At 39.5% G+C, this 15,755-nt stretch overlaps 1 protein-coding gene across 2 annotated transcripts in view; it reads left to right on the top strand.

Moving 5' to 3' along the window:
• Positions 1–15,755, top strand: part of INPP5F (inositol polyphosphate-5-phosphatase F) — a 67,546-nt gene that overhangs the window by 2,623 nt on the left and 49,168 nt on the right. For both annotated transcript variants that reach the window (XR_005085196.2, XM_037164841.2), the window contains exon 2: positions 14,903–14,983. Coding sequence is in view for 1 of the 2 variants with exons in the window: in XM_037164841.2 (XP_037020736.1) it covers positions 14,903–14,983 (81 nt within the window). In the remaining variant the exon portion in view is untranslated. The remainder of the gene's footprint in view (positions 1–14,902; positions 14,984–15,755) is intronic.

The following is a 15,755-nucleotide window of genomic DNA, read 5'->3' on the forward strand; positions in this document are numbered from 1 at the left end:
GACTGAAGTCGATTGAAAATCTAGAGGAAGGAAGAGGCCGCTGTATTTCAGAAGTAACAGCCTGTTTTGACCTTCAGGTGTTCAGGTAGACCCAGGGAGTAAAGAACCCCATGCACTTGACCAAATAGTTCCTCTTCTCCAGTACTTAAATCCTTTTTAAAGATGGGCTATTAATAATGGTATTTTAATTGGATAAGTGCCTTTCAGATCTTTTTCTATAGAATTACTTAAAATTCTTTTCATTTTATTGGGACCTTTTCTCTCTGCTTTTATAGCCAGTTTTGCTCTTATTTCTAATGACAGCATTTAAACTCATGATTTCCAATTGGCTGTTCAACTGAATAGATTACTAAGTGAATTCTTTGTATCTTTTCCAAATGGCCATATTATAAGACCAAAAAAGTCTGTGGGCATTGTGTGTGGTTTTTATGTTTATGGTTATTGAACAATTTGAATCAGGCCTTTGTTTTGTCTTAGAGACATCAGAAAAATCAGCATTGATATTAAAGTTAAAATGACCAATTTCTTATCCTGGAACGCTTGTTACTCTCAGCCTCGTTTCCTGCCTCGTTTATTCTGTGAGACCCATCTCGGCTGTCATGGCCCCTGTGCTCACCCCAGCCCTCATTCCTGGGGCAGGATTTTATGGTCACAATAAACGTATTACTGTGTATTCAGGTGCTTTATACACCTAGTACACACCTAGTGAACCATATCATAATAGTTTCCATACTTTTTCCTCAGGGGACAGTGCATTTCCCAAAGGCAAGGACCATACTTGACTCATCTTGGTGTCTCAGGGCTCTGGAGTGCTTAGGACACAGAAGGTATTTTTGGTTGAGTTGAGCTGAATTAAATTTAAGTCCAAGTTTTCTCTCAGTAATATCATTGCCCTAAAAATAGGATGTTTCTTGTATTGTTTATTGCTCATTTTAGGCCCTGTTTTGAATATCTTCTAATTGGGGTGGAAAATCTTTGTCCAGCTGGGTGAGGAAAGAAATGAGAAGAGAAGGTGCATTTCCTCTTGTGTGTGTGTGTTTTTTCCTATGTGACCTAACATCACCTTTAAAAAAAATCTTTGACGCTGACCTGTGTGGAGCTCAGTTGGTTGTGTACTCCTGCGCAGAGAAAGGTCGCCGCTGGTTTGCTCCTGTCGGGAACATGCCTGGGTTGTAGATTTGGTTCCCGGCCGGGGGTGCGTACGTACAGGAGGCAGCCAATTGATGTTTCTCTCTCTCTTTTCCCTCTTCTCTCTCCCCCTTCCTTCCTCTTTCTCTACAATCAATAAAAAAAATTAAAGTTTTTGTATTCCTTATCTTTAACATTGTTTATTTTTCCTATGTTTTCCTTCTAGTTAAACAGTTGAGAGTATTGTTATTTTTCCTGTTGTTTTTATTTTTTTAAGCATAGTGAGTAGTCTGTAGCATTGCTTTTTGGTGGTTGCTTATGTCTATTGCAAGGTGGCCACTACAGAAAAACATCTAGGTTGTTTTATTTTCTACCAGGGAAAGTGATAAAACACTGTGTAAACATTCAATAATTCCCTGACAGTGGAGTTTTACTATCTGAGAGTAAAGATTGTACAATGATTTAAAGACTTTAAAAGGAGTATAATAAAGTCTTCCGTTGGGAAAGAGTAATATGGTCTTATCTCTTCAGTTTTGAAACTGTTTCTACTGCCGTGTCTTTGTCTGATATGATTGTGTTATGTAATTTACCAAAAAGACCGTGACTTGTCTGGCATACACATGTCATTCATAACACTAGGGAGACAGAGAGAGAGGATACTCCGAATGCTGAATACTGGTGAATGTTTTTTGGAGGGGATACTAGCTGTCAATTAGAATTTACAGAAACATAAAAAGGTGTTTCTACTTAGAGTTATTTTTTGAAAATAAAATTTTTAGTATGTCTTGTTTTTGACGAGAAATTGTAGTTGTGGAATTGAAATCCACATAGAAGCTTTTTATCTCTTTTCAGGATCGATCATATTTTATGAAACTATATTCAGTGTATTTAGAGTTTTGTGTCATTCAATATTTACTTTGACAAAAAAGATTTTGAAATTAAAAAAAACATGTTTGCTAAAGAATCACAAATTCCCATGACAAAATATAATAGCACATTTTAATTTAAAGATTAATTAATAAATATATTGTAAAAATCATTGTTCTTCTTGTTGTTGAATGACCAGCTTTTTTCTAGCGGCTTTACCCTTCAATTTCTTTAAAGTAGCTTAGCAGTTTTTATATCTGGAACTACTTTTTACCCCATATTTTGTGTTTCTATTAAGCTGTTGGTTAGATCATGTCTGTGTGTTTGGTTTTATGAACACTTATTTTTAAGCATTTATATTCCCTCATCTTTCCAAAGTTTTTTCTTCCTTCTTGGGCTAGAAAGAAAGAAAGAGTCTTTCTAAGAAGGCAGATGACAGTTTTTGGATTCAGATTTCGTAGGCAGAGGGAAATTTTTTAGTACACTTTGTTGTCTACATTGCTAAATGAGATTCACAGTAGTTAATAACAACTTTTATTTATTGAGCATTTTTCTGAACCAGACACTGTATCCCCACAAACCTCAGAAGGGTTTATTATTATCATTGTTTTGTGGGTGAGGAGACCCATCACTGAGGCACAGAGAGGCAATGTGTTCAAGTTCACAGAGCAAGTGGGAGGGAGTTGGGCTTCAACTCAGCATGTGACTCCAAAGCCAGATTTCCCTCAATATTGACAAAAATGTTTTATAAACCTTCCTACCTTTTTGCCTATGAAATGGTAGGGTTTATATTTTTATGGATAATACTGAAATGTATCTTTAGCTATTATAATCATTGTAGTATAGCCTGAATAGAGAATTATAGCCTCTCATATGTCAAAGCACAAGCACTGAGGGAGGATCAATATAGAAAGAAAAGGTTGATAAAGGGACTATGGATTGTTTCTTTGACCCAACACCTACCCCGGACTTCTTGCAAAATTAGTTTATATGGTTACAGGGGATGTTATTATGTAATAGATTGACTAGTTTTTCCAGTCCCAGTTTATCAGGTTTCTCTTCTTAAGTTTTTAGAGCATCTTCAGTTTGGGAAGGGAATAGATACAGGGTAGATCTTTGTGCAGAAACATTGATAAGCACTGGATGGGAACTATTTCAGCCCGTGATGAGCAACCTGAAGCCCTTCTCAGTCTAGCTTTGCAAGAGTCCTAGATCCAATTTCACAGGCGTCTTTTCAGAGCCTACAAAATAGAGAGAGGGAATGGCTGAGAAAAAGTCTTTAGGGCAACTACCTTCAAAGAGGGGAGGGACTTTTGTAGAATCACTGGTTCCTAAATGCTCTGCTCTGACCAGGTACAGCCAGAAACTGGGGTGCCCTGGCAGCTTGGTCTTTCAGGAAACTGGCCACATTGGTACTGCTCCAGGATGCCTAGCAGAACAGCTACCCCTTGTCCTGCCTGCCCAGCCTGATTCATCCAGAGCAAGGAGGAGAAGATGTAGATTCATCACCATACCCCTAGCACCTGGCCCACAGCAGGTCTTCTGTAAAAATTCTGTTGAATGAATTGAAGTAATACTAGTCCCTGGATAGCCCTCTTTGAGCAGCAAAGAGGTTGTTGGGAGGATTAAATGGAGAATATAACAACAGAAGGCTAGAATGCTGCCTCTCTTGCTAACTAAAAAAATCGTGGTAATTTCTCATTTTATTCAGTAAGGTGGGGAATCTAACTTCTAAGTCTGGGATTCAGTAAACTTGTTCTCTTTTATGTTAAACTGTCTTTTTTTAAAAAATATTTTATTTATATTTATAGAAAAGGGAAGGAAAGGAGAAAGAGAGGGAGAGAAACATTGATGTGCAAGAGATACATTGATTGGCTGCCTCTTGCACGCCCCCAACCTGGCCCACAACCCAGGCATGTGCCCTGATTGAGAATCAAACCAGCGACCTTTTGGGTCACAGGCTGCCACTCAATCCACTGAGCCACATCAGCCAGGACAAATTTGTTCTCTTTTTGAATGAAAGTAAATGGGACCCAGAGACATTTTCATTTTTCTTGAACTGGCCCTTATGCAAAAAAGAGAAAAAAAAGTTGATAATTGTGGTTCTTGTGATTTATGACAAAATGAGCTGTTGTATTTGCAGATATATATTAGACTATTGGAAAAATCAAACTAGTTTGTCTGTGCTATTTATTGATTTGGTGAATTCTCAGAGCCATAATCTAACTTTAGTGTGGTTTAAAATCTAACCTTGGTGTGGTTTTGTGGGGATTTAAATATTAGATCTTTATAAGTTGTATTACTGTCTCTGTGTATCTTTTTGTTAACTTCTATTTCTATTCAAGTATATTTTAAAATGTCACCCTTTAAAGTCTAGCATTGCAAACACAAGTCTGAGAAGTAACAGCAATGTCATAGAACTGTAACAAATAATTACTTATTAGCTGGTTAAGTCATAATTATTATGTGCCAACTGACCAGAATTGAACTGAAAAGGACATTTGAATTAGATTATGTTTAACAAAATAGAGCACTTTAAAAAATATATCAGTTGCTATTGATGATCTTAATAATTATGTATAAATATATATTTTTAAAATTTTATTTAGTTATTTTTCAAGTACAGTTTTTTGTCTATTTCTCCCATCCCAGCCCCCCCGCCACGTGCTCCCCACCTCCCTCCCATTTTCTCCCCCCAAGTCCTCATCCCTGTGTCTTTCATACTTGTTTATAAATATTATTTTAAAAGTGAAGATACTTTCAGTGGTGGAGACAGAAAAGCAGCACAGACATGATAATTGAATTTGGTTTGGATGGTCAAAATCTGTGTGATCCTACAGCTGTATTTTCTAAACCATTCGCTTGACTTTAAAAAAAAATAAAATAAAATAAAAGTGAAGATAAACACTGAACACTTAGTTTTGTAGTACTATCACAACATATATTGGTAGTATCTTAATTAAATCCCATGCTCTGTTAGAATGACTCACTTTCTAGTTGCTGTGAGACCCTTAAAGGAACTGCTCATTCAGAAAAAGCATCCATGCTGCCTGCTTTCTTTGGAAAGGCTGGTTGAATGAAATACAGGTTGGTTTTAGATCAGTGTTCCTTGGTGTTTTTTCTTTTAAGTTATTTCATTTTAATTTCAGGTTCTTTCAAGTTTAATCTTGCATTTCTTCCACTTAATGGTGGGATGTTTAAAAGTACATTCAGCCCAGGCAGGTGTGGCTCAGTGGATTGAGGGCTGGCCTGCAAACCAAAGGGTCCCTGGTTTGATTCCCAGTCAGGGCATGTGGGACAGGTACCCAGTTGGGGGCACATGAGAGGTAACCATACATTGATGTTTCTCTCCCTCTCTTTCTCCCTCCCTTCCACTCTCTCTAGAAATAAATAAAATCTTAAAGAACAGTACATCCACTTTCTTTATGAATCTTATTTTTCGAATCAGCTTCTACAGGTGCCCAAACTTTTGGCATCTCTGGGCCACACCTGAAGGAGTTGTCCTAGGCCACATTAAATACATTGCAACACATAATCACAAAGAACTCTCATAATGTTTAAGTAAGTTCACAGTTTTGTGTTGGGCCGCATTCACAGCCATCCTGGGCTGCATGCGGCTTGTAGGTACAGGTTGGACACCCCTTATGCTGAGCTGAAATCCCACAATTTCTGCAGTGGTCAAAATATACAACCTGAAGCAGTTCATACCATCTAACTGAAATGTTAGGAAATTTGAAACATGCCCTACGCTTATACTTTTAGTTTGCATATATAATAACGATGCTCACAGTGTCATTACACATTGCTTTAATGGCAGATATAAATGTTTTTTTCTCCTCTAGGGAATAGCTGTGATGGGCAGACCTGAGTTTAGCCGAGTCATGGTTTGCCAGTCTCCCTTCTGGGCAGTGGTGCTTCTTGACTTCCAGGATTTGTTTCTCCTTCTTTAGTAGCTATTGCACTTATCCTCCTTTGCAGCTTTCAAAAATTCCCTTTTCTCAAAGAAGCATCCCCCTCCCCCTTCTAATTTCGTATTCTGTTTCTTTCTCCTTCCAAATATATGAAAGTTGAGTTTCTGTGTAGTCATTTACTTATTCTTTCAGCAATCATTTACCGAAGACCTGTCTGCTGGGCATTGTGCCCAAGTGAAAAGCTGCTTAAAACACTCTCTGCCCTTGCCAAGGACTTGGCCCAGGGCAGGAGGGACATGTACAAGCCTCTAGAGTGAAGATGCTGTGATGGGGCTGCGAGCCGGGTTCTGTGCGAGATTTGAGCTGGGTTTGAGGTCTCAGTGTTTGGTTTCTTTTCTCCCAAGATGGCAAAAATCTCTTTTTTTCCTGATAAAGAAAATGGGAAGAAAGGTGCTCTTTAATTTTATTCTGTGAAGTTTCTGCCAGCTGTAAGTAGTCTGATGGTTTTTCTCTCTGAGTGGAAAGCCATGGAAGAAACAGGCTCTCTGCACTTGTGGACTTCTACGGTTTTTGTTTTTGTTTTGTTTTGTTTTTGCCAGAAATAACTGTTTTTATGTTCAATGCCTTCATTCTAAGTGGGTACTCGAAACAACAAAACAGAAGTTTCTGAGGACGAACAGTGCCTAACGGGCTTCCAGTTGTGGTGGTCTTTGCCTGATCCGGTAGCAGTTCTTCGTTTGACCGGAGGGTGGGTTTGAAGGCAAACTTTTTGTTGGTGAGGACTTACAGGGCAGAAGGACTATGCAAACAATCCTGCATGGAAGAGAGTAGGTCAGTTTTGAACAAAGTTTACAGGGAAAGCTAGGAAATTAAGCACCAGGTGGGAGGAAAGTTGCACTTAGTTAATGATGGAAGTGCCAATTTTCTGTATCTCAGTTTAAGAGCTCTAAAAAGAGGGAAGGAAAATACCAACTGTTAGCTCAGTTGTGCCCTCATTTGGCTCTCAGAATCCTATTTCTGAAAGTTATGTCAAAGGATAATTTTTGGGAGAGCAGAATGTAAGAGACATATTTCAACACATTGCTATGTTTCTTGGGTGATGCATTGTGAATTTATCCAAAGGTTCATTTAATCCTCGTTTGAACTGGTTATTTTTTCAGCCTCTTTAGGTAATGTATTTGGGAAGTTGTGACTTAAGCTGTACTTCCTTTCACTTATTCTTAAGCCATGTCTTTTAAACGTGTGTCCCCTGCATTTTTATTCCAAATGTACTGTAATCTCCACACCTCTCATAATTTTATATGTATCCATTAGGTTTTCCCAGGACCTAATGACATTATTTGATCTTTCATGAAAGTCTCTTTAGTTATCTCCTGTTCTTTTTTGAGTTGCACTGGATCTTTCTTGAAATGTCACTATTAGGACTTTATGCTTCAGCATACGGTTTATGCTACAACTTTTGGTGTAGAGTTTAAAAATCAGTTTCTAATATCCTTCGTGATCATGATCACAGCTTTGTGACCCCTTTGCTGCACTGTAATCAGATGCCTCTTTTAATAGAGAAGTCTAGATATTCTTTTTAAAAAGATCTTATTTTTATTTATTTTTAAAATACATTTTTTTTTAGAGGGGGAAGGGACAGAGAAAGAAATGTCAGTGTGTGGTTGCCTCTCGAGTGCCCCCTACTGGGGATATGATCTGCAACCCAGGCGTGTGCCCTGGCTCTTAATCGAACCAGCAACACTTTGGTTCACAGGCTGGCTGGCGCTCAACCCACTGAGCCACACCAGCCAGGGCAAAAAAAGATCTTATTTATTTTTAGAGAGAGGAGAAGGGAGGGAGAAAGAGTGGGAAAGAAACATCCATCAGTTGCCTCCCAACTGAGGACCTGGCCCTGCAACCTAGGCATGTGCCCTGACTGGGAATCAAGCCGGTGACCCTCTGGTTTACAGGCCCACACTCAATCAACTGAGCCACACCAGCCAGGGCTAGACCAGCTTTTGTGCCAGCCGACTATATTATGAGATCTTTATGCAATTTATAGTATTTTATTACATGAAAGAGTTTAAAGTTGTACATGGCATAGGTATCATCTTTGAAGCAAATTGATAAGATAAAACAACCTACTCATGCACGTTCCATCCATTACCTTATAATTACTTAGGCTAGTACAGTAGTTCCCCCTTATCCGAGGTTTTTCTTTTCTCAGTTTTAGTTACTCTCAGTCAGCTGAGGTCTGAAAATATTAAATAGAAAATTCCAAAAATAATTATAAGTTTTAAATTGTGTACTGTTCTGAGTAGTGGGATGAAATCTCACACTGTCCCTGCCCATTAGTCACTTAGTGTATCAAACTGTCGAGGTCCTGTAGTGCTTGTGTTCAGTAACCCTTACCTTACTCCGTAATGGCCACGAAGTGCAGGAGTAGTGATGCTGGCAACTCAGATATGCCAGAGAGGCCATGCATTCCTTTAAGTGAAAAGATGAAAATTCTCCACTTAACAAGGAATGAAAAAAGTCGTATACTAAGATTGCTAAGACCTATGATAAGAATGAGTCTTTTATCCGTGAAATTTCCAGATTTGTAAATTAAACTTAATCACAGGTAGTGTATGTATAGGAAACAATTAAATATAGGGTTCTGTACTATGGTCCGTTTCAGGCCCCCACTGCCCCACCCCAGCCCACAATAAGGGAGACTGCTGTGATTCCCAACCTGGCTGCACTCGAGAGTCACCTGGAGGAGCTTTACAAAATACCTGCGCCAGAGCCCCACCCAATCCATTGAGTCAGACTCTCTGAGGGTTGGGGCCCAGCCATCAGTATTTTGTAAACCCCCCAGATGATAATCAGGAGCAGCAGGAATGAGCAGCCAGTGAGTTGGTGTTCACACTGGGAAATCACCAGCTGCTAGAATTTCTAAATTGGATTAGCTCTTTAACTTGCTGAATGCCAGAAAATCATCACCATTAGAGTGTTCAAAAAACTGTGTATCAAATTTTGCATTTTTAAGATGGCTCCTAAATCCAAATATTCTTTCATCTGTTTACTCTGACCAGTTAAATTCCAAGAGCTGAAGCATAGATGAGCTAACAATTGGAACTTTCAGTTCCTCCTTTTAGAACCCTTTTCCTCATCTGACTTTAGTGATTGTCTTTTCAGACCAATAATATCCATTGTTTTTAGCAGGAAATGAGACTTGGGTCTGATTATTTATGTGTACCCTGGCACCACCACCCTGCCTTTTTTTTTAGGCAAATGAAACTGCCCATAAAGTTCACCAGCAGTGAAAAACCCACGGTTGTTCTTGGGCTGAGGGAGTGTCGTCACTCTGGGCTCTTGGAATAAATGACTCATGCACTTTGCAGGCACATAGTATTTAATCACTTTCTGTGTACCAGGAAGAGGAGGGCGTGTGAAAATAGAAGCCATGAACTGCCGAATGAATCTGGAAATGTTGACCTACTGGGTCAAATCATTGAGCTTATGACAAAATACTTATATCTTTAGGTGTTTGTTGCTGTAATTATTTCACTAATTAAAAATTGGCATTATTCGTAAAATGGTGTACTTTTGTAATTTATAAGCAACGTCTGCTCTTTTACTAGATAACTTTGATAATGCCGAATTTCAAAACCTATTTGCAAACTTCAAATGTTTCTCTTTTCAATTTGTATGCTGCATTGGAATAAACTTTCTGAAGGAAGGATTAGAAAGCAGTGTGCTTGTTGGAGCAGATGACTTACATGGCTGTTCTTTGTGGAAATCGTGAGCCCACTGCCCATTTTCTTTGCCACTCCAATGCCTTCTGCCTCTAGAGTAGCCATTAATATTGGTGAAGAGTATCTGAGTGTATTTAAGACACATGCTTAGACTAATATCACTTATACATCTCCTCTGTACTGACGACTAATGCCAACTTTTTCCGTTCCCTCAATGAAGAGTAACAGATTAAAACACACACACACATTTTGAAGTGTGTGTCTATTGTGTGCCAGGCACTGTACAGGGCAGCAGCCACAGCAGTTCAGAAAGACATGTTGAGCTTCTTTGCTTGTTCCAGTTACATTGCCTGCCTCAGGGCTTCCTTTATGCCTGTGTCTCTCGTCTCTGTATTGGTGTAAGGAACCATGGGCACAAGCTAGAGATTGTTTCTCTGAATTTCTAGGGAAGTCTTCCGTTGTAAGAAATCAGATGCTCATCATTTATTATATTTTTTGAAAGATAAATGTTTTTATCAAAAGCGCTCGTATAGCAAAGACTGGTGTTTTAGGGCTTCCTTTAAAAATGTTAACAATTTAAAATGTTAGTCCTAAAAGTCACTGAAAAGAAGCAATTTGTAGGAGAAATCCAATTTTTGGTTTGCTTCTTTATGAATACTTTTACTCATTTATTTATTCATTTGGCTCAATAATTATTGAGTGAATGCCTGCTAGGCCACAGGTATACAGTGGTAAACAAAATAGTCATAGAATTAAATAAACTGATAGAGAGGTTGAGACTTAATAGTTGAGACTTTTAATTGGTTAGTTGAACTTTGTATTTAATATATTAGGAGTTATTTCTACCTTTTATTCTTGTTTTCCATTTATTGTACTTTTTCTTCTGTATTTATTTATTTTTTTCCTGTTACCTTTTCCTGTCTTCCACCCGATAGCTTGAATTTTTGCCAGGGTTTTTCTGTTGCTGATTGAAAGTTACCTTCCTATTTATGTTCTTCTATGGTTTCTCAAGACTTAAAACCCAGTTTCACACACGTAACTAAAATCTACCAATGGCTATGTCTTTTTCCCAAGCATAATTTTACCTCTATTTAGCCTCTACTTCTAGTTATTCTCTCTCTCTCTCACCAACCCCTTCTCCCCGCACTGTGGGGGATTTAAAGGAGAGGAGGAAGCTGGCAGTCATGCTTGACTTGCCATTTGGATCTGACCTGGGTTGCTGGGACTGAGACTGGATGTTTGGTTTGGGGCTGCATCCGAGATGCAGATCTGCACTTCATATTATGAGGAAACAATCTTAGGGGCTTATCTAGGTATTGAGATTTTCATAAAACATTTGTTACTCTGAGGGGGTTTTCAGGAATTATGGTCTCACTGTAAGATTTAATAAGTGAAAAACCACTGGAGGCTGTTACTTTTAAAGCCATATGTAGATCTTTGAAATAAAAATCTATGAAGAGATTTACTGAGTGGTAGGAACCTGGAATTTTAAATGCACATACATTTCCCAACTTGAGCTAAAAGCTACTGAACATTTATGCCCCAGATATTGTGCTGGGCACTTTCACATAATTATCTCATTTGATCTTAATAAAAATCTTATAAATGAGATTAAATTCCTATTTACAAAAGAGGGAACAGAAGCTGAGAGGGCTTCAGAGACTGTAGCAGAGCTGGGAGTCTTTTCATGGGACACCACGCTCAGGCTGTGCACACATCATGCCTGCTCGTTTCAGGCTTCCAGTTCCAGAGTCAGCTCTGGGCTGCCCTTGTACACGTGCTTATCTGGATCTCTGGCTTTAGGCCTGCCCTCTCGTGTCCATCCTCTACACAGGCCCCGATGTTCAATTTCAAATGCAAATCTCCCATGTCTGGGGGAAATAGCTCCTAAACTCACTGTCTGTTGGCCTCCTGAATTTGTCACTGTGTAGTTCTTCAGCCTTGTTCTTGCGGCCCCCTGCCTTCACCTTGGGGTCCTGCAGAACCAAACTGTCTGGAGTCTTCATTGCATCCAATCCATATTTGAGTGCCTGTTGTGTATTAAGCAGCCTGCTAGATAAGGGGCTGACAAGAGCTTTTTAATGATGTTGATGGAGGAGGTCTCGACCCTGGGCAAGGGCTGTGGCAGTGGGATGGAGAGAAGTGACCCATTCATCAGCTATTGGGTTAAAACCAACAGGACTTGGTGCATAAGAACAGTATTTTGCTGAGTGGAGGAGGGCAAAGGGGGGAAATTGGCACAAATGTAATAGAATAAACAATAAAAAAAATAAAAATAAAAGGGGGGAAAAAGAAAAGCACTGTGGATGTTGCCAAGATCCTGCTTATGCAACTGGGATGATGGTGGTGAGCTGAAACTCCCACACAAAAGCAAAATGAGAGTATTACACCTGAGAACATTTGGGAGGGGGACTTGTGATGTTGGACGTGTGGTTAGAAGGAGCCCTGGTCTGAGAGTGGGAAATGGCATTTTTATTTTGATACTCTGTGTAGTTATTGGACAGCTGCTTTACCTCTGCCAGCCCTAATATCTTTATCTGAGATGACCAGATGACTTTGACTTTTCCACTTTAAGTAGTAAACCCTTCTAACGTGATTCACAGCAAATTATCTGACTTCCACTTGCCTCTCCATTCTGTATCATACATTCATTTGTTCACCCAGCTTTTTGGAGCCTGCTGTGTCATGCACTAGGGACATAAAGCTAGATGAGACTAGGTCTTAATGAGCTTCCTGCTCTTGATGAGCTTCCTGCTCATTCGGGGAGACAGGAAAGTCAGTAATTAAGTGTGTTAAAACCAAGATAAGGTGCTATGCTGGAAATATGAGCAAGCTTCAGAGGAGTCACAAAATAGATCCTGATCCAGTCTGCTGGGTGGGCGGAGGAGGGAATATGTCAGGGGACACCAGTGACCCTTGTCCTGAGTCTGGAATGAAGAGCAGGCAGAAGTGGGTGGGGAGCAGCATTCCGTGGCCAGCCTGTGCATACTTCTGCAGGACTGAAGGAAGACCAGGATGCTGGGGGTGGGGAGGCAGGAGGAGGGTGGATGGGACCAGCCCATGCGGGGCTTTCCAAGCCTTTCCAAGGAATTTGGACCTTGTTTCTAAAGCTGTGGGGAGTAGGAGAAGTAATACAATTGGATTAGCAATGTTCATATTTATCCCTTTTTATACCTTATGTGTTTCTTTCACAATATTAGTGGTAGGCAAGCTAGACTTTTGGGGCAAAGAACATTATTTGAAATAAAGTCAGTTATTACATCCTGATAAACAGAGCAGTTTACCAGGAAGATATTATAATCCTGATTTATATATGCCTAACAACATAGTCTCAAAAATATAAAGAAAAAATTAAGAAAGAAAAATGGAAAAAACACAAAGCATGAGATTAAAAAAATAAACCCCCTGCCAAAACATATTAGGTTAAACAATAAAAAAAAAAAGTTAGCAAATACATAAAGGATTTGAACAAAATAATCAACAAAGTTGGTATAATGAGTCCTGGCCCTGAAGTTAAAGAGTGAGTTCAGATGTTTTATGTCCATAGTAAGAAATGCTTTTATAAACATAACCTGGTGAATAAATATGTATGTACTAGAAACAAAAGTTTCATGAAGTGTTTCCCTTACATGGTACAGTTTTTGTTTTTGTTTTCCTCAAAAACACTAAGTTAAAAATATACATGCTTTTGAAACACACATAGAATATCGACAAATTGACTTTGTGTATGTCCTTCACCACACCAAACCTCTGCTGTCCCTCTGTTCTTCTCTGTCCTTCGCCCGCTAAAGCAAAGCTGCCTTTGACTCCTATTTTTACTGAGTCCAGGCCATCCAATCTGTTCATCTGCTTCTCTTCCCCATTTCTATATTTAGCCTTTCATGTCTGCTTAAAAAAAAGTGACTTAGAAAAAAGTGGTTCCCTTCCTTTTCAAAGGTTAACTTTTACACCTGTACTTCTAATGTCATCATATTCTGGGTTTGGTTTTGGTTTTTTTTCTCTTTAATATCTCTGGTTCTTACATCTGGACATTTCTCCTTGATTATCCCACTGTCAGTTAATCTTAATGGGTATAACTGGTTCTCTTTCTGAACCTCAAAGACTATGAGTGACTATTATTTTTAGTCTTTATTCCAAAAACTTGGTTATCGTTTTTGTTTTCTCAAGCTAAAAAAAATTTTTTTGAGTGGCTGATGTATTCACATGGTTCAAAATGCCAAAGATGCAAAAAGGTCTTGAGTTAGGAGGTTCTACCCTGCCTTTTCTCCCTGGTACTGCATATTCTGTCCTTTCTGTACCCTCTTAACTCTTCTCGTCCATGTCTTCATCTTCTCCCACTGGGGAGAGATTCACTGTTTCAGGGTCATCTTTGATGTACTCTCTTCCTGCCCCTTATACAACTTCCTTTGAGGTGTTTTATGTTCATCTTTTTTGCATTCTTCACATACTTACTGCCCACCGCACTCCCCAAGCTAGGGTAGCTCTATGTTTTTTCAAGCCAAGACTTATTGTCAGTCTCCACCTCTTTCCAATGTCAGCTCGTTGCTGGCTGCCATCTTGTTCTACATGTCATTATCTGCCTGCCTTGGTCTCCAGGAAGTGGGGGCTCATTAGTCTTATATCTCCTTAGCCTGAGAGAGTGCCTGATTCCTGGCAAGTACTTGAGTGGCATCGGTCATTGGCCATTCTTGGGAGAACTGAGAAAACAGTCACCCAAATCATTCTCTGTTCTGTGGCTGAGGTGAGGAACCCTGATTGGTATGCCTGGTATACAGTAGGCACTCAATAAATGGAAGCGGCTCCTATTATTTTTTGCCCTAGAAGTCCCATGAAAGAGCACTGGCTTTCTGGATTCCTTTGCTTGGTGTAAGTTCCTTTGGGAAAGGGTGCTTCCCAGACTGTGATCCAGTAAGTGGACATCTCAATGGCTGTTTTGTAGGCCTGGTGTTTGGGTTTGGGGCTGGCTAGGGCGGTAGGCCAGATGACTGCTCTCTTTGCCGTTTTGTAGTGCACCAGCCTCTTTCCTCCACTGCAGGGCGCCAGAGTACTGCCTCCAATCTGAGCAGAGTTGCAGAATGTCACTTTTCTTCCCATAACTGTCCTTGTGACAGAAGCCTTATTCAGGCCTTGGGTTTAATGCTTTTTCAAAAGTTGCTTGCTAGTAATGTATTCAGTTCTGGGTGTTTATAACTGCTCCTTTTGGACACTGATCATTTTTTAATATACTGTTTTCTGATGAATGTTTTCTCATGTCTGTTTCTTATTTTATTTTAGCTACTGACCTACTTCTTGCCTGGAATCCCATTTGTTTGGGTTTGGTAGAAGGCGTTATTGGGAAAATTCAGCTTCATTCAGGTATGTTTTTGGAACCTCCTTACACTTGTCAAATTTAATGTGGCATTCTATGACGTTTTCTTCTTTGAGGATACATGTAGATTCTGTTATGGCTTTGATTCCTTCGTCTTCACTATGGGTCTCCCCAGAGTGGGTATATTTCCATATAAGTTTCATGAAATAAAAATGAAACTTTAGAGAAAAGGAGGTATAATATTACAACCCTTTCTTCCTTTCTACAAAAGAAAATCAAATGCCTACCACATGTCGGGAATTGTGCTAGTTGGTAGAACACAATAGTGAGTGAAAACTGACCCATTCTCACCCTCATGGATATTACTCTGTGGGAGAGAAGACAGACATTAGTGAATAATCACTGAAATAAATATATAATTATTTGATAATGGTGGTAGGTGCTCTGATGGAAAAATATCCCAACTGCACTGATTTCAAGGGAGAGGATAGTGGGAATAAGGCTGGAGAGGTAGGCAGGTGGCAGACCATGACTGATGGCTCTGGGTCAGCTGGCCATTCCTGATACAGTCAACTCTGGGCAGGAAAGAGTGTGGGTCTCTGAGTATGGAATGGTCCTTTCCAGGAGTCCACTCCGGTCAGGCAAATTGATGGAAGGTCTAGGCATGTCCAACCTTTTGGCGTCTCTGGGCCACACTGGAAGAAGAGGAATTGTCTTGGGCTACTCATTAAATATACGAATACTAATGAAAACAAAAAAAAATCTCATAAAGTTTTAAGTAAGTTTACAATTCTGTGTTGGGTCGCATTCATAGCCATC

Source organism: Artibeus jamaicensis, unplaced genomic scaffold, assembly GCF_021234435.1.
Source record: "Artibeus jamaicensis isolate MK-2021 breed Jamaican fruit bat unplaced genomic scaffold, CSHL_Jam_final contig_490, whole genome shotgun sequence".
Classification (NCBI taxonomy): Eukaryota; Metazoa; Chordata; class Mammalia; order Chiroptera; family Phyllostomidae; genus Artibeus; species Artibeus jamaicensis.